The sequence below is a fragment of the Phaethon aethereus genome (assembly GCF_964289735.1).
Source record: "Phaethon aethereus genome assembly, chromosome: 3".
Taxonomy (NCBI): domain Eukaryota; kingdom Metazoa; phylum Chordata; class Aves; order Phaethontiformes; family Phaethontidae; genus Phaethon; species Phaethon aethereus.
In genome coordinates this window covers 85,584,360-85,603,319 of record NC_138576.1, presented here as the reverse complement: position 1 = coordinate 85,603,319, position 18,960 = coordinate 85,584,360, and the positions used below count along the sequence as shown (strand labels likewise).

General features: G+C 39.3%; 1 protein-coding gene across 1 annotated transcript in view; it reads left to right on the top strand.

Annotated features, from left to right (window-relative positions):
• The window catches only part of NID1 (nidogen 1), a gene marked incomplete at its 3' end in the record, with an annotated part of 46,300 nt that extends 28,796 nt beyond the window's left edge, over positions 1-17,504 (top strand). The window contains exons 13-20 of the mRNA XM_081998472.1: positions 2,596-2,820; positions 3,474-3,646; positions 5,630-5,756; positions 10,688-10,859; positions 12,844-13,001; positions 14,374-14,497; positions 15,742-15,854; positions 17,383-17,504. Of these exons, the coding sequence (XP_081854598.1) occupies positions 2,596-2,820; positions 3,474-3,646; positions 5,630-5,756; positions 10,688-10,859; positions 12,844-13,001; positions 14,374-14,497; positions 15,742-15,854; positions 17,383-17,504 (1,214 nt within the window). The remainder of the gene's footprint in view (positions 1-2,595; positions 2,821-3,473; positions 3,647-5,629; positions 5,757-10,687; positions 10,860-12,843; positions 13,002-14,373; positions 14,498-15,741; positions 15,855-17,382) is intronic.
• Positions 17,505-18,960: the final 1,456 nt, after the last annotated feature.

The window sequence follows — 18,960 nt, the reverse complement described above, 5'->3', positions numbered from 1 at the left end:
AGATAAGGAGAGAAAAAATACAGGATGGATTACAAGTGCCTGGTTTGGGCTGTCATAACTAGTTTAGGGGCTTGTTTTGGTTTATAAATTTTAATATTGGCTAAATTCATGTTAGTGAGTTGAAATGAGTTTAATGTTGAAGGGCAGGTTAAAATGATTGAGTCAGCACAGATGAACATGGTAATGCTGATTTTATTTCTTTTCAGATGTTTCTTTAACATAGATCACTTGATACTGTTAAAAAAGTTCCTCACAAATACAAGAGACTTTCAGGAGCACAGGAGCAATAAAATACATAGTTATTCCTGGAAGTGAGTGGCAATAGGGTTTTTGACATCTTTTTATGCAACTGAAAAATCAGTGTTGATGGGTTTTTTTAGAAAGAACAAGTCATAGTCTCTGCCTTCTAGAAACTGACTACTAATTTTGAAGGTTAATTTGTTTGACTAGTCTCTTGACTTTAGGGGAGCTAATTGCATAATCAGGCTATTTGTGAGATTTGGTCTTGATCATTGCAATAGAAGTATTCTTCAAAAATTCAATCAGTATTCCTGTATAAAATCTGCAGATATAAATGTGAACATTGTCTTGAAATTAGAAGACATTGGTATTTCAAGTTGCCAATAATGCTAATATATTTTATGTTTAACAGCTGGGTCTTATCTGGGAGTGTATACGCACTCCTTTGTATAATTAATATTTTCTAATTAATTTTCCTAAAGTTGATCTAGTCTATTGATGTAAAAACTTGTAAGCTGTTGGATATTCTCTAATTCTGGGAGTTTCAGATCGGAAGGAAAAATAAACGGCTTCTGCATTTGTTTTTATATCCCACTGAGGAGGGGCTAATAGTGTGTCTCAAAGATGACATGAATGCCATGAAGATTTTGTTCTACAATGAACAAAAGCAGGGTGGGTCAGTTAATCAATACTCTGTATTCACCCACGCTTTCTCTTGTGAGTGGTGCATATAATTAGAGCTTAAAAAAAAAGTGGCAAAACTATCTGGTTACTGGAATCAACATTTCTTTTACCTGCATAGAGCATTGAACACATGCAAACAAAATTTGAGGTAGATAATGGAGGCTTTCCTTTAGGGTCTGGTTTTGTAGGTTGATTCAAGGCTCTCCACCACCCACATTAAAGCTGATGCCAAATATTTCAGTTGTTTAGTGAGCTGTTCTCCAGACATTTATATTTCTCTAATTGTGTCCAGGTGCATGAAACTTGTCCAAAGCTTTTGCTTGCATAACTAGTTTAAATAATAATAAAAAACTACCCTTCTTTTTTGTATTTGTGTGATTTACACCGCAGTAGTCTGGGCACATGGGATTAGCCTGTTGCTCAGCTGGGCTGGGTCTAGTCTGAGCCACACATAGCTAATGCGGTCCACCAGGCACTGTAAAAACAAGGAAGGAATAAATGGAAGTGTAATGTTAAAGCCTCTTCAGCAGCCAGTTTGCGATAAGTATTTCTAACTGTCTGTAGAAATCACTGACAGGAAAAAGATACTCCCCCATAATCAGAGCTCTTTCTTTCCCAGTGCACAGAACCCTTCAGGGCTCTCAAGTGTAAGGTAAAACTAAGCCAGATTTCTTTGTCTGGAAAAAGAAAAATACTATTTTTACTATATTCTTCTAATGTCATTATGTTGTTTAGCATCTAGAAGGATGTATTGATCCACATGACATTCTTTATTGCATGATAGATAATACTATAAGAAGATGTATATTTTAGTCCAGTCTGTTTTGTAAAATTGAAACCAAAAGAACAGAATCTCAGAATCTCATGATAATCTGGAGAGTTAGCCTTTCCTCTGTAACCTTTGCAGTAATACATATACATGTGATGTAACCACTGTGCATCATAAGTTTCTCTTTGTACATAGTGTACATATTCCTGTTTTCTGTATAGCCTTACTTATGCTATAGGAATTGCAGGGACAGATTGTTCAGTCCTTTCTTGGGTCTAAAAGTATCAAACAAATGCTCAAATTTGATAACTGAACTCTAAAAATCTAATATACATCAAAGCAACGAGTTGTTTCACTCCATAGGTTTTGTAAAGAAGTCACCATCTGCATCATGTTGTGGTTTTCCCTTGCTCTGAAGGGAAACTCGACTTTTAGCATTGCAAAAATGCCTTTATCCACTGTATGGCCTGGGTAATTAGTCACATTTTAAGGCCAAATGAGTAGACATTGGTTCACAAGTTGGACAGAATGTTCTTGCTAATGTGCCTCAAGGAGAAAGACGTGGTTTCCAGCTTCTGTTTATGATGCTTCAGTGTAGGAAGCTGCAGGGGGGCTGTTTATTCTGTTTTAAACTAGACAGTGAAAGATAAAATGACATAAGTTTAAGGAAAATGTGTCACATTTACATAGGGCAGACTGTTCCTGAAGGTACGATGAAGGCATATGCCTTCAAGGTTTGTTAAAGTGACATGTTCCTCCAGTGGTAAGAATACTTGATTTATAAGTGGTCAGCATACATTAAGTGTTAATAGAACATAGTTATTAGTTCAAATACGAATATTCACTGGTCTGGTTTTTTTGTGGTGTGGTTTTTTTTGTTTGTTTTTTTTTTTTTTTCACAGAAGTGGAAAAGACCAAATGCCAGCGTGAACGAGAAGTAGCTCTTGGAAGCGGAGGCACTTTCTTCCCAAGGGAGATAAGAATTGGTCACTTCATTCCCCAGTGTGATGAGCATGGGAATTACCTACCCACTCAGTGCCATTCTAGCAGTGGATATTGTTGGTGTGTGGACAGGGACGGAAATGAGATTGATGGCACCAGAAGCGGCCCGGGGGTTCGACCACCCTGTAAGTGGGTTAAGCGCTTGTTTCTTCTGGGTGTCTCTCCACCCAAGTGCACTGTCTCCCAAATGTGGGGCTTAGTCATGCCCCTGAGATACAGCACTAACCTGGACCAGTGCAGATCTTTGCTGTCCCAGTGATGATACACCTTGTGCTGCAGCCCTTCGGTAACTGCAGCATACACTTTTCCTGCAGCCAGGGCATCTGGACAGCTGTGTTGAGCCTCTGAATAAGAAGATGGTTTTCTGACTTCTTCACTTCTTTAAAACTGTGAGGGGCCCCTATAGTTTCTGACCTCTGGGAGCTGTGGCAAATCTGAATGTGTGGTAACTGACTTGCCTCAGGAAATGAAGGATGTTCCTTCCTACACCTTCTTCACTTCAGCTGCAAAATCAGATAGGTTTTTCTAAATGTTTGAAGGAAAAAGCAATTACAGAGCTGAACATGAAAAGACCTATTATATTAATCGCTCCTTGGATGACAGAGAAAGGGAAAAATTCAGAAGCTTTCTGCATCTGATTATAGTCACTAGTGTCTGCTTATAGGGCTGTTTCCTTCGAAGAAGTCTGACTATAATTGTGTCTCTGCAAATAACAAGGAGCCTTGTTATGCTGTACAAGCTAATTTTTTCCCCATCTGTTTCCTTCTCTATGAACAAGGTCTGAGCACAGCTGCTCCTCCTGTTGTTATTGGTCCCTCTGTTCGACCAGATACAGTACCTCTGCCACCAGGAACACACTTGCTCTTTGCCCAAAGTGGTAAAATTGAACACGTTCCACTAGAGGGAAACAACATGAAGAAAAATGGTGCAAAAGCACTCTTGCATATTCCAGTAAGTAACGTACTATACTAAGTCCATGTGTTTTAGGAGACTTGTGATACAGATGAAAGTGAGAGTGTTTGTCTATGTCACTTGATAATTTAAGTTCCGAACTCAATTTTTACTCTTGATTAAAATTTCAATGTCCCATCACTTTGTCACTGAAAATTCCTGATCTGACTAGTCAAAAAGCCTAAAACTGAGCTATAGAAAAAATTATTCGCTTTTGAAGAATAGCTTATAAGACAGAAATCTAACATTTGTGATATCGAATGCCTCCAGTGCTCATGATACAAACTTTCCTACGCTCACGCTTCCCTTGGCTTTCTGACTCTGGTATAAAAGTCTGAGAGACCTACAAGAGCAGTATGTGTAAAGGCTTTTTTTTTTTTTTTTATTCTCCCTCAAAATCTTTTCCTAAGTCTTAATCTCTTCCTGTTATTCAGTCCATTCTCTGCACTTCTTGGCTACAGATATATATAGATTGTTTTTTTTCTTCTTTTTTGCTTCCTTCTCCATGTGCAGGCCCAGTGGGTGGTAAATCTTTTTCCCACACTTCTTACTCCTGTCCTGAGAATCTTTTTTCCTTGAAAATGAATCCCTGATGCTGAGAACCTATCTATTCCATCACCCGTGACACATGCCAACTTTTCGCACTTTGAGCTTCATCACATTCATTTGTTTTGCCCAAAGCCTGGGACTTCTGTTTTCATTCCAGTATTACTGTATTTATAATAGATAGCAATACCAGGTAGCATGCTGGCCTCTTTTTTACATTACTGTGAATATTTAGTAGACCAAATAGTGACTGAATTGCACAGATTCAGTTCTGTAAATAGCACCATGAACTGTGGTGTGATGTAAGGGCAAAATCAAGCTTTTGTGTCTTGTCTAAAGTGCTGCTGCAATAATGTAAAAATAAAGTAAAATACTGCATGCAAAATGGTGTAGTTAGGCTCATACAAGGACATGATTCTGAATCCTTGTCACCTAGTCTCATTTACTTGATCTACCTTAAATGAATTAATTAGAAGTATCTTCAGGAAAGAGCTTCCAAGAGATAAGATGCAACTCTTCATTAAAACTTTCAGTTGAAATGAAACTTTCTGTTTCTAACAGTGTTGTCTCTGCTTGTGTTGTCTTAATGGTGTGTATTTGCAAAGTGACAGTGTTTAGCAGCGTAGAGGAATTGTTTTATAATCTACAGCATTAATGTGTGCTGATGAATAAGTGCATCCATTTTAATGCGTGGTTTTGGACCATCTTTCTAAGAAGTTGAAAGTTACAAAAAGCAGCAGATGCGATAGATCTGGGAATCCATGTGAAATTATTGTTTTAACCTGAAAATCTCTTTCATTTGCCTGGAGGGAAGAGTTTTAATTCTAAACTCAAACTCTAGTCCTGTCTTCTTCTGCCTGGAAAATTTGCATATATAGGTTCCTTGTCTCTGAGCATATTCTTTCCAGCAGAATGACTTGGGGAGTATTTGTTTAAGCAATTTTTTATTTTAAAAACTGCTAGAACTTTTTTGAGTCAAATGATGCTACATAGGTAGCACTGCTGAAATGCAGCCATCATGCATGGGTTGATGAATATACAGAACATGAGTCAGATTTCCTAGAAGTCATTATTCCTCCTTGAAGGGAAAGAATGAGAGAAAAAAGCACATGAGAATAACATAGTAAAATAACAACATGAGCTTTCTTCAAATGGATACGTAGGTGAAGTTGTAGGAGTGAGACAAACTGTTCAGTAGTAATATCTACAATGCTTTTTTGAAATAATTGTAAATGGTGTCTGCTAGTTAAAAGGTACTTCTCATTTGAAGTGTTTTTCTAAGCTATTCTACAATGACTGCCAGCTGTACTCCCCATCTCCCACCTTTCCTGAAGAATTCTGTTTTTTCAGGCTTGAGACGTGGATCCATAAGCTAGTGCTGCTGACAAATAATTGCTGTTTAGCATAAGCTGATGTAATTTGTTTGTTGACCAACAGGACAAAGTTGTTATTGGAGTTGCTTACGATTGCACGGACAAGATGGTTTATTGGACAGACATTAGTGGCCCTTCGATCAGCAGGGCTAGCCTGCATGGTGGGGAGCCAACCACCATCATCAAAACAGGTAAGAGCAAAAGATTCTTCTGCTTGCTACTCCCTAGGCATGGCATTAGAGACTTGAATTTAGTAATACAGACTTCCCAGACGTTGCCTGATCATTAGCATTACAAGTTGGTGTTATTTGGATAAACAATAACCAAAAAGTCTGGATAACATAAAAAAAGATCTTTCTCCTGTGCAGTAGCCCTTCACTACCTTTCCACTGCTAAGATAGGCAAGAAGTTGGTTCTCTTTAAATAAGCTGAGTTTAAGGCCAGAAGTGGGAGCAACATGTCAGTGAATTGTTTCTGTCCTTACTTGCAGTTGCAGGATACTGTATCTGTCTAACCATTGAATGTCTTGTGAACATCACTGCGGATGTTTTAATTGAAGGCTGAGGAATTTGAAAGTTGAATCAAACTGCTGTGTGGTTTTAAAGCATATCTCAAGCCACTAAAAGGTGCAGGGTTCAGAGCCTTACAGTCTGGGGTTTGAACGGTGTCTCAGCTCCTCACAGAAATTTTTAGAGGATTTCTGTACCCATTTACAGTCCTAGGCTGTGCTTATATTCTTGCCGTGTTTAACAAAATAAAAAAAACCACCCTCCTTTGGATGTTTTGTCACTTCTGGTGAGGAATCTTGAGGTAGACTCGAGGCCTTTACTGTTCTCTACCTGTGGTGGCATCCTTAGGGCTGCTACTATGGTGAAGCAGCACAGCTAGTACTCTCCGGGCAAATCCTCAGGTCATGGCATGCGGGGTTTTCAAAGTGCACTCAAGACCTCACTTTTCCTGTGTTGAGGATTGGCTGTGCTATGTTGTGCCCAGCCTGGCAGCCTTCGTGTAGCCCATCTCTTTTATAGTCGTGTCTTGTCAACCGTTCTGATCAGATAGAGTAGTCCAGCATGCTTCCTGAAAAGGTTGCGTGTCCCTGGCCATGAGGAATGGAACATATAGGTAGGCTAAGCTCAGACTACTATAGGTAGATGCTAGTCATGCTTACAGTGATGCAATGGCTACAAGTTGTAAATATGTGAAGAAGGAAGGTTATCATTAAAACCCAAGTCATGTGCTGGAGTAGACCCATTGTTGTTCAATGTATTTATGATCTGAAAAGGGGATGATGGATTGTCAGTTTGCTGTTGAATGGATATTGAACACCATCAAAACTGAAGCTGACTGAAGAGTTGCATTTATATGTTTATATGGAATGTCATCTGTGGGTGTCACTCTTTGATACTTGTTCTGGCAAGCAAGGTAGGTAATCCACTGGCTAGCCGAGATTTGGCTATGTGTAGTCCTTTTCTCTCCTGTTCTCTGCCTGTCAGCTGCCCACTCTGCTGAGAAAGGACTGGTGAGCAGGGAGGTTGAAGAGGAGAACCCCTGCTCTCTGTTCCTGGGCTTGGGGATTAAACAGCTGAAAGGCAGTTTTAGAAACGGTTTCATCTGTGACTTTCCATGCCTCCCACTCAAGTTGTAAAATAAAAGTGAGTAAAGCCACCTTGTTTGGTTTTCACCCTTGGATTTTGAGAGGGATTTGAGAATTGGACTAGAGAGTATTGTGGGGTTAGTGCTTTTACAGTTGATGTCCTGTTTTTATACTCTTTCCTACAAGACGCTGTTCACTGCAGTCCATGTTCATTTTCATTAGAAGAGTAAGTGTAAGCCCATGCATCTTAATTATGAAAACCTTTTTTGCATGGAAAGGGTTAAGGGGAAGGACAGATTTGCAGAACAAAGTGAGTGTGGAGGGCATTAATAAATGACAAAAATAGCTGGAGGCACTTTTTGAATACTAGTGTCCTCAGGATCCTAGAACACCAGTGAAGTCAAGATACTGGAGGAGGTCACCCTTGCATTGGATCCTTTGTGGCTATTGTCACAAGAATTTAGGAAATTATTTTAGCAAAATGATCAACCAGTTTTAAAACACTACAACAGATTTGCTTTAGTTTTCTTTGGATGTGTTTAGTATCTCTCCCTGGAGTTTGTGCTTCGGAATAGCCACATTGCTGGGACTTACTCAGGCAGTGAATCTCTCAATGGGGCAGCTTGGATCCTACCATTGTCCTGGGAAGGGAAAAGGGAGAGCCTAAGGCCATCCTTAACAATTCCAACAATTATGGAGTTTCATATTTCTGTACAACTTAGTGGCTGAGATATTTGTAAGACTTCTTTTTCACTCCAACATATTTAATCTGAAAGGGACTCTATCTAACATGTAGTGCAAGCATGTGCCTGTACAACTACAAATTCTGTGGGGAAAGGATTTCTGATTTCCACCTTTAAAGTGTTTTCTCAGATTCATCACTTTTTAAAGTGAGGGAAATTACTATCATTAAAAATTCTATATCGATATGAATTAGTCTAATGAGAGTGAGTATGCACACATTAAAAATCTTGCAGTGTGTAAAATATTTTAAAACTATTTGTGAAGGCTTTCAACTAAATTTGATTATTTTAGGTATTTCAAGATGCTTCAATGCCACATGGAAACCTCATGGCTTTTATCTGCTACAAAAAAACATTGTGTGTGTAAAAACATCTCATGACTGCTGTTGTTCTATTGTTTGCATAGGAAGTGAATGCCATTCCTGAAGAGATGTTGAGCAATGTTGCACTTTACTTTCTGTATGTTAACGGGCCCTTCAATAAGGAGTCAGAACACAATAAGGTTGAATACTGAGTATTTGAATGGATGTCTTCTACACTGGTCAAAACTGAAACTTTAAAATTTCAGGAAATAGGATAATGCCTCCCTCAGAAGACTCAGGAGAATTCTTTGTTTTGTTTTGATCTTTGCCTTTTTCCTCCCATGAGCTGCAGCTGCTTTCTTCAGTTCACATGTATTTTTGTGGAATGCACGACTTTTTTTTCTTTGTTAAAGCTCTTGTGATCCAAGTTGCATTGCTTTGCAGAAACATGTTTTATTGTGGAGCCCCATCCAGTTCTCATCTATCCCTGCAGCTGTATAGCCTGTGGAGGCTTTCTGAGCTCTGCAGCTGTGGAGGCAGGTCGGGAAGGGCAGCTTTCCTCTTTGTTGTAGTTGCTTAAGTCATATCAGCCATACATGCCTGTACAAGCCAGTCCCCAGGGACAGAGCCTGTGACTGTATCAGGACTGATGACAATATAGCAGGAACACGTTTGTGCCTCTGGAAAGACTGGTGATACATGAAGCCTATATATTCCCTTACCCCTCCATGGGGGATAGTTTTTTCTGTCTCATTGTCAACTGGACGGGAAAGACATTTACTTTAGACATCACTACATCTCCTGGCCCATAGTTGATGCAAGGAAAGTGAAGCAAGGAATTTAGGCAGGGAACAGGGGTCCTGGGAATCAGTGGCAGCAGATCTTTTGGCTGCTACTTTCTCTGTTTCCTAAAAGAGGCTGGGAGCTGTTCCACCACCATTTAGTCAGTGATCTTCTGATCCCAGAGACTGGAGATTGTTGCTACCATCATCTCAAACATCTCAGCAGCCTCTGCCATTAGCAAGAAAAGAAGTAGGAATATTTGAGGGTCTGAAGTATGTATGAGGTGGTTTCTTGCAGATGACAGGTTTAGCTCCACAGAGACACTTGGAGAAATAAAAGTAGTAATGTGAAGTCAGTGTAACTAAATATGCTCAAGTACCTTTGGGAGGAGTAAAGAGAGAACTGATTCAGATGCATTTGGCCCCCCACCCCGTGTATGAGCTGTGAGTCAGAAGCAGTGCTATACATCTTATTTGTTCTTTTCCACCTCTTCAGCAATGAATAGACATCCAAAGTGTCATGTGTACAGGTTAAGTGTGGTAAGTATAATCCACAGCAAGGGCTGTTTAGGCTATTGTGCAACTATTATTTATAGCAAAGTCACAGTAGCAAACTTTAGACAGCTTCTGCCCAGTGTTCTGGACCAGATACCTTTTCTGCAGAAAGGTTGTTTATGTCGCATACTGTTTACTTAATGGCTGTCAGTAAATAAACTTGGGCATTGATAGAAGACTAATGGGCCACATTCCATCATTCTTGGATATTTTCATGATGTGTAGATCTGCATTTGAAAGGTGGTGTTCTTTTTCAACAGCTGGCTTGTATGAATGGTCTCTTCACCTCTTTTTATGAGTGACCATGTACAATTCTTTCTTTTTCTTTGGGAACTGAAATTGGACTAAAATTGATTTGTACCTGTCTTTGGCTTTGTTACATCCCACGCAGCCTGCCTGCTCTTTTTCAGTGGATATATGAACCCTGAAAAGTATAGAGCAGTTTTTCACAGTGGCTGGATTAAACCTTGGAGAGCTATATATTTATTTTGCATCCTTCATCTGAGTTAGAAATTACTAAAGCAGTAAGGTCATTATCTGCTATTTCCTGTTGCTTTTGGAACAACTAACTGTCCAAGAAAAACTGTGCACATACAGTACTAAAACATGTTCCAAAAGAATTGCTCTGCAAAAACAAAGAACTGGGTCTAAATTCCATCAGTTAGCTAATATCATTATCTCTAGTGCTTTGGAGCTTGATTATCTTTAAGTATTGCATTGGCTAAACTTTAAATCCAGTTTTCAGAGGGGTGCCACATATGCCAGAACCAAAGAAGGAGAAATATTAAGGATTGTAAAATCTGTTTAGGTGCGCTAAGGAGGGTAGAATAAGATTCTGATAGTCTCTACTGTTTATTTCTCTGCTACCAACTCTTTTTCTGTGTCCATCCCCCAAGGAAAGCTTACATGCATGATGAGTTGGTTCCTCATCTAATTTGTCAATGTATTTGTGAAAGTTCTGTGTATGTAAACTTCATAAGGCAAAATGCATATTCCTTTTCCAGCTGACATGAAGTAGCTTTTGTTGGACCACAGCCAGAAAACTGAAGAAAACTTACCTCAGTTAAGAGTTGTACTTAGGAGGCTAACATTGTATATGGGGAATAAATATAATGCCTAGGCATGTTTTTCTGTGTTCTCCCGCAGACTTGGGAAGCCCTGAAGGGATAGCTGTAGACCATCTAGGTCGCAACATCTTCTGGACTGATTCTCAACTGGATAGAATAGAAGTGGCTAGGCTGGATGGGCGCCAGCGTCGCATCCTTTTTGACAGTGGCTTGGTGAACCCCAGAGCAATTGTTGTGGATCCTATGAGAGGGTATGGATATGTTGTCAAGAGACATGTGCAAAGCTTGATTTCATTTATTTATTTAACATGAGCATGTACTATGAGTCCATGTTTTTAGGCCGTCTGTAGACAATAATAGGACTGCCTTTCCTAAAACAATGAACAAACAGAAATGAAACAATTACTTGTGTCCTGTATCTAAGTGGTACACTGGAAAGAAAACTTCTAAAATGCCTGCTAGGTAATACTATGGTATTTTGTTGAGAGGCTTGTCAAATACTTACTTGTGATTTGCTTTCAATACATTGTTGGCAGGATGGAAAATGTTGCCCTTACCTTAAAAATATATATTTTTGCAAGATTACTGGTCTAAAATACTAGATTAAGTAGTCTTATATTTTCATTTCCATTATGACAGCCTTTCTTCCTGCACAGTGTTCCTTCTTGGAAAACTCCCATGGTGTCTCTTCTGTCATCATTTTCACTTCTGTCATTCAGTTGTCTGAGAAGGTCCTATTGGGCTTGTATTTGAAGATGTATATAACCACATACTTTACAAATTGAGCCTATAAGGTGCAGTCACAGAAATAGCCTAGCAGAGTGTCAGTAGGAAAGTGTAAATGTTTTCAAGTTACGCTTCCAGCCTGCAAAAATGGAAGCATATACATACTTTTATGTGGTCTTTGATCTGTTAACATTTTTTCCTTTGTGAATATTGGAAGAAATATGGGCAAAATGAAAACTACTACAGAGTACTGCATGTCTGTTCATTAATGTCTGAACTTGCCTGCTGTTGTCCTGGTGCAACTTTTTGTAGTATGGCCACTGGTGAGAAGAGACATTTCAGTCAAAATATTCAGAAGCACAGAAACAAAGAGGCTTTCTTTTCAGTCTTGAATTGCTGGGAAGCTCTACTAAATGGTTGCTTAATTGATATACTAGGCATTTGGAGTGCTCTTAAGTGAGAATTAGTTTGTGAACAAAAGTACTATATTGCTCAGGGAGAGTTTGTTTTTGGAAGATGCATCCTCATGCCAGATGTTTGCAAACAAGGTTTGTAGTGAGAAAAGAATGCATGTGATCTATGAAAATTTGAGTGATACAAAATGAAATTAAAAAAGTAATGGTCTTAACTTCTCTGATTCCTTTAACGTAAAATAAAGTTTTACACAAAAGCCATATAATAATGGGCTGAAAACATCTGTGGATGTACATCAAGTGACAGCATAATAAGAAAAAACCAATGCACTTTGTGGTGTGAGGGAAGGGGAGAGGCACAAGTGTAATCAGACTGACAAGAGACCTCTGTTCTGTGCAGAGCTCCGTTGATGGAGTAGGGCTCTGGGTTCAGGTCAAGCAGCATGGACTTACGTCTGCTGGTAGATTTGTGTGTGTGTTAAGGAGTAAACAACAAAGTTGCCTGTGTTGAGGGATCATGTAAATTCTCAGCCGCAGAAAGTGCATCCAAGGAATAAAAAACACCACTAACCAATGGCCATTAATAATAAAGCATCAGTGAATTAATGGCCCTCATTGGGGTTCTGTCGTGACCATAGACTACTCTCATTCCATTTTATGTTGCTTACCTGGCACACTGACAAGAAGAATGTAATTTTGAATGAATCCCACAAACATATGCCAAATGGTCCTGCTGCTTAGCCTGAGCGGGCATGATGGGCGGTGAGGAGGAGAACTGTAGATGTACACTTTGAATGGTCCTCAGAACTGTTGGAAAAGAGGTCTTTTTGCCTGGCATCTTGCACATAACCTAAACAATGTAGAGAAAGCATTTCTTCGCATGTTGTGTGCTTGCTCTTTTTATTTTTAATGGAAGTATAATATTTGCTATATCTTAACAATACTTTTGTTACTTCTACATCAAAGTGCGATGTGATCCTTCTTATTGAAATGATTTAGGGTGTGTGCATGTTACTTCTGTGTCCTTTTTTCTTAATTACAACAATCTTTTGAGATCAGTCACTGTCTTAATTCTTGCCTTTTTCTTCCTCTTAAGAAACTTGTACTGGACTGACTGGAACAGAGAAGCTCCTAAAATTGAAACTTCGTACATGGATGGCACAAACAGAAGAATTCTTGTTAAAGATGATCTTGGGTTGCCAAATGGGCTGACATTTGATCCTTATTCCTCAATGCTTTGCTGGGTAGATGCAGGTAAAGAGGTGCCAAGATCTTTCTTCATAATAGTCATAGAATAAGTATGTCCAATCCTGAAATTATGCACAGCCTATTAATGTTTATAGCTCTTTGGACTGCATCTTAGACTTTATGACTTTCTTTGGCTTTAATAATCTCTTAATTTATTCGTTGTTATCAGACTGTGTGCAAGCTGAAAGATTATGATTCTGATCACAAAACTTTCTAGGAATGCAACAGGTTTATCTCTGTGTGTCTTGTATGTGGCTATCTCTTTAGGTAGTGCCTAGGCCTTTGTAGAAGAAGTTGTGAGTTGAAGACCGGGAAAAAAAAACGGTGATTAATCTAATCTGGCCCTACAGAATGTCATCCTGACACTATTGTTCTAAGACCTGTAACCTTAGGCAAAGTCTGGCTTATGTTTGACTGAAGCAAGTCTTGAAAAAGCAATTCACACTAGATTTAAAGATCAAGAGATGAAGGTTCTGCCACTGACCCATTGTTAGTTTTGTGCCAGTGTCTTACCAGTAAAAAAAAAAAGTGTGCTTTTAATTCTCATTTAAACTTTTCTTTTTCTTGGCATCTTGCTGTCTTTCTCCCTGTAGACTCTGCCAGAGATCTCTTCCTGTGGAGGTGCTTTTACACTTCAAGTCACCTTTCAAGTTTTTGATAAACTAAAAAGATCGAGCTCTCTGTTTCACTGTAAGACACTTTCTTCAACCAAATATATGTTCTTGTGCTATCTTTCTTTTCTTTTTCTCTCTTCCTCTCTTGTTCTCATGTTCGTCTCTTTTCCTTTTCCCCAATTTTGAAACACACTACTTAAGAGAAGCCAACAGGTGTTTGCATTTACTAGCAGTGTTCCCAATGTGTGTACCAGTTTTGCAGAAAGACCTTTTTACCTCTATTTGCATCTACAAGTTAGATATTCTTCCTGCAGTCTTGCCTTTGTGGCCCAACCCAGCAAGCAGTTTGGGAACATGCTCACCAAACTAACTTTGCAAAAATGCCGTCCAGAGGAGGTGGAATTGGTTAGTGGCTGAAGTATCCCTCCAGGATGGAGGAGACCTTCTGTCAGCTTCCACACCACCCTGAGGATGCTGATGTCTGTAGCAGGAATCTCAGCTTGTGAGCAACGGCCATGGCTGCACTGGACTAAGTGTTCCTCTAAGTTAGGTGTTGAGCTGATTAGCATTAGCACCAAAGTACTTTTCTGTGCAGTCTTTGGCAGACACACAGATGTGGTGTGGTGGAGGGCTTTGGCTAAGCAGCATATTGAAAAACTTCCACAAGTTTTACTCTGTTCATGCTTGCATGCTTACGCTTGTCCTTTATCCCTCATGAGACCTCTTGCTGTGGTTCAAAGGCTTGATTGTTTCACTACCCCCAGGTACCAAGAGACTGGAATGCATGAACCCTAATCAGCTTGGTCGACGAAAGATTGTTGAAGGAATTCAGTATCCTTTCAGTGTTACAAGCTATGGGAAGAATTTATACTACACAGACTGGAGAAGGTATGTTAGCTGCTAAAGAAATTATGGAGTGCTTTAATCTATTCTTCTCCCTGGTAGAAACTGAAGTATATACTGCATTTCTCATATCTGATCTCTCACACATTCCTGTTTTTTTGCTTTTCTGGCAATAGCTGATGCAGGGGGGAGTGGATCTGTAGAGTTGACCTACTGATGTTGCCAGTTAACTGAGTTTTCATTTTCAGCATAGTGATTTGTTCTCTGAGAAGATGGTTTTAGCACTGAACATTTTGGGGGAAGGAGTGGGAGCTAACATTCCTTGTGTTAGCCTTGTGTATGGCTGTGCTTGCTGTGTTACAGAGGGCAGAAATTAGTCACTCATGGCTTTCTATGCCCTATATTATCTGAATGTTCAACCAGAAATAAGGAAAAAAACCCAAAATGTTTTTACTGTCTTGATGACACTTTCTTTGTTGCAAACAATCTAAAACATTGACATATGATCAAGACTTTAGAGTTTACTGTATTTTCCAGAAAAAAATCCAGTCCCTGCATTTTTAAATATTTATTTTCCCTTGACATAAATGGTTGTGTGGGCTCTTACCTGCAAACTCTTATACAAATGACTCCATCAATTGCAGCAGGAAGAGCTATTAATGTGTGTAAGGATTTCCAAGCTAGAACCTAACAGCTGGGAAATGCTAGTCTAGAATAACTTGTATTAATGGGAAACAGTGTGTTACAGGTCTGTCAGTTGACTGCCTTTTTATTTGTAGGAAGAAAAGATTGCTTATGACTAGCTGTATTCCTTCCAGATGTCAGGCTCCACCTGAAATACAACATTGTCCATAATCTTTATGCATAATAGCTGCAATGTCAGCTATACTACAGAAAATGTCAGAGGGGCAGAATATGGAGAATGTGTCAAAACTACTAACAGATGTGTTCCTGTAGAGGGACGTTGTCCTGTGTTGGAAGTACCTTCAAAAATAGTAAGATGGCTCCCTGCTAAATTTTTTAGCTGCCTGGAATGAAGGTTATGGTATATTGGAGTTGTCCAGGAAAAATGAGGTCTTGGAGGATTTTTGCTTCTGGCATTGCTTCCTAATTGTAAAAAAAGCAACTTCAGATTTCTTCCCTTGTTTTTGTTTGTTTTTGTACTCCTGGGGTGGAGTGAGGGAGTGGCTGTGTTGTGCTTAGTTGCCGGCTGGGATTAAACGACAACAGTTTTCCCCTGTACTTCCACCTTCATCTAACTTCTGTGTATTCTCTTCTGCATACGGCAGGGATGCTGTTGTAGCAGTGGATCGCATGATTTCTACAGAAAAGGATAACTTCCAGCCTCACAAGCGCTCCCGTCTCTATGGAATCACTACAGCCTTTGCTCAGTGCCCAGGAGGTAATCCAGCTAATTCTCAAGTCTTTACAGCCATACACCTAGCGAATAGATGATCTTTACACCTTAGCGAATAGATGATCTTAGTAGCAGCTCCCATTGACAGGCTGCCAGCTGATCTAGGTAGCTAGTGAAGAACTGGCTAGTGGTTAGATTTCCATTTACTAAGAAATTAAAAGCCACCTAAATTTTTTTTATAACAGCAGTAGTTGGGGTTGCCATATGAAACCAGAACAAGGTGGGAAGAAGGGGCCTGTTCTATCCTTTATGAAAGGGCAAGTGTATGATCGTTGAGGATCTGACATGGCAAAAGCTGCTATGTTGTCATCATCTAAATTGAATGCTATATTCATGGATAGGGCCTTATTTACTTACTTTTAAGTTTAAACTAGAGAAATACCGTGGTCTTCCAGATGTCTTTAATGAGATCCAGTGTTTTTAAAAAGGGAATGTTCACAAAACAGCAGGTGGTAGGGTGGCTGGGCTGGTCTTTCTGCTTCATTGGATGTTAAGTTTTTCAAATACATTATTGAAAAGTTCCTTGTGAACCTTAGAAGAGAGGAAGTTAATACCCTTGAAATAATAATTTATTCTTTGGGAAGCAATATCACTCTTCAGTTATGTTGTTCTTAGGAAAACAGTTCACTTTTTTAATTACAACATGGCTGGTATTATAGGAATTGAGGTGTTTTTACTTTAGACCTAAAAACCCCTGAGATCATTTCTCCTCAAATTATTCAATATATATAGTAAAAAGCATTAATTTAATTTAATCAAAAGCTTGGTTCAGAGCTTAAAAATGCATATAAATGTCATAATTAAGAAATCAGCTACATTTTTATTACTAGTTAATTCACAGTTCCATTTTGGTAGGCAGTGTAAAACAAAACAACATTGTGTGCTCTGAGTAAATGTTTATAATATTCAGAACATTTGTATCATTCCTTTCTCATCATATGTCTATTTAAAGTGCCTTTTTTGTTTTTTTCCTGGGACAGATACATTTCCTCTTAGATCCACTGCTTCTAGCACTGTCTTCTGTTTCATTTTACCCTTCAACATTAACGTGCTCCTCCCCACCCACCTGATTTTTTTTGTTTTCATGGGTCATTTCTCCATGTTTTTGTAGTGGGTGGTATCCAGGGATGATGTCCTGTAGCATTTTGAAGTTTGTCCTCGGGTGTTGAACTTTCTGTATTTCGTCACTTACTGTCTCTTCATTCTAATGTCTGTGACCATTCGGCCGATTTATGAAGGGCTTTTCAGCAACAGCTTTTTCAGGAGAAATGCCTCTCCTCCTCTGTCCCGACATCTTGATCTTTCTTTGAGGTGAACATTGGAAGCTGACACAAGGGATACGATAACTCTCATCTCCCCAAAGCATAGTTCTGTTTCACTCTCAATCTTGTTATGGCTTGTTTCTCTAGTGTGGTCATGAAATCTGCACTTCTTTTGTATATATCTGTTTTAGGTTTTATTGTTGTTTTGCTTTTGGTTTTCTTTAACATTTTACATTTCTGTTCTTTTCTAGGACATAATTACTGTACGGTGAATAATGGTGGCTGTACTCACCTCTGCTTGGCTACCCCAGGAGGCCGTTCTTGCCGCTGCCCTGACAACACAGTTGGAGTGGATTGTATAGAAAGAAACTGAGCATTAAAATAAGCTTTAGAGCAGCAGACACCTTTTGGAAATGTGCTGTAAACAATTCACTCCTATCAACACAACCAGGCCCTAAAGATAAGTGCTCCATGCTGCTGACAGCAAGTCACAGTGCGCATATGCAGACGCACACAGAGGCAATGATGGTTTTGTAGCAGTTAAGCAAGACAGAGCTGCCCAGGTTGGGTCCAACTGCATCTTGTTGCTTGTAATATTTTCTCCTTGCTTTTAAAAGTAAATGTGGAGGCCTTAGTTGCGACCTGTGCAACTAAGGAGGATGTGTCTCTTGGAAAAATTAAAGTAACAAATACCAAACAGAGTAAAGTGGATGGCACGACTCAAATCCTGAGACTGGGTTGTACCTTAGAGTATGCAGCAGTTAGCTGCATAGTGGCATGCTTAGCCCATCATATATGGGGCTGGGCCATATCTCTAGTGGAGAAGCAACTGGGGGGTCCCAAGGATGAAAGATACGAGTGGGAACACCCAGTAACATCACAGATGTAACGCCTAACTGCATTCCTTCCCACTACCAGTCCTTCCACTTCCAAAACTTGAATCTCCACTTTTTACTCTTGTGTTATAGAAATACTTTATCCATGTGCTGTAAGGGTATTTCTTACCCTAGCTCATGTGTGATCATTTCCTACAGCACATGATGCTTTATAGATAATCAGCACTACATAGTGGATGTATTTGAAGTTTTTCTTGGATTTTTAAGAGATTTATTTTTCATCTGTCTGAGGTGGATTCCTGATTAGTTTCCTAAAATCTACTAAACAAACTTTAGATATGGATCTCAATTGCTGATAGTTCATCAAAGAATGGATGTTGATTCATTTGGAAGTGTTTGGTTTTAAAGAGACACACAGTCACATTTGTTTCCTGATAGCTTTTAAAATAATATTTCTATGTTTGATTCTGTAAGCCTGAAAGTGGTCTTTTAATTCTATCCTGGCAATCTTACTTCTTTAGCAAAACATGCCATGCCTTTTTGTAGACCATGAGAAACCATGGCAGTTAAAAGCTGATTTCCAGAAAGGTCACCTGTGTCTTGGTGCTTAAAAGAAAAAAAAAAAAAAATTGTAACGCCCTGTTTGTGTGCTAGTGTTCAGTAACCGCAAAAAGGCGTGCTGAAAATCAAAGCAAAGTTGATGTTTTCATCATCACCAGTAAGTTTGGAGCAGGGAGGGAAGATCAAAATGTATATTCTTATGTCAAATTAGCAGTACAAATCTGGGAGTGAAGTTTGGCTTCCACACTGTGTGTTGGGAAGGAAGCTTACCCACAAGCCAGCCTGCAGCAGCAGAACAAAACGAGGCTTGTGAGGCTTCTGCCAGAGCACATTTCAGAATGTCATGATCAGAGCAGTAAGCTAACATCCCCATTTCCTCACTCCCTCTTCAGACACTACAGTAACAGTTTTAAACAGAGCCAATTCTCAGTC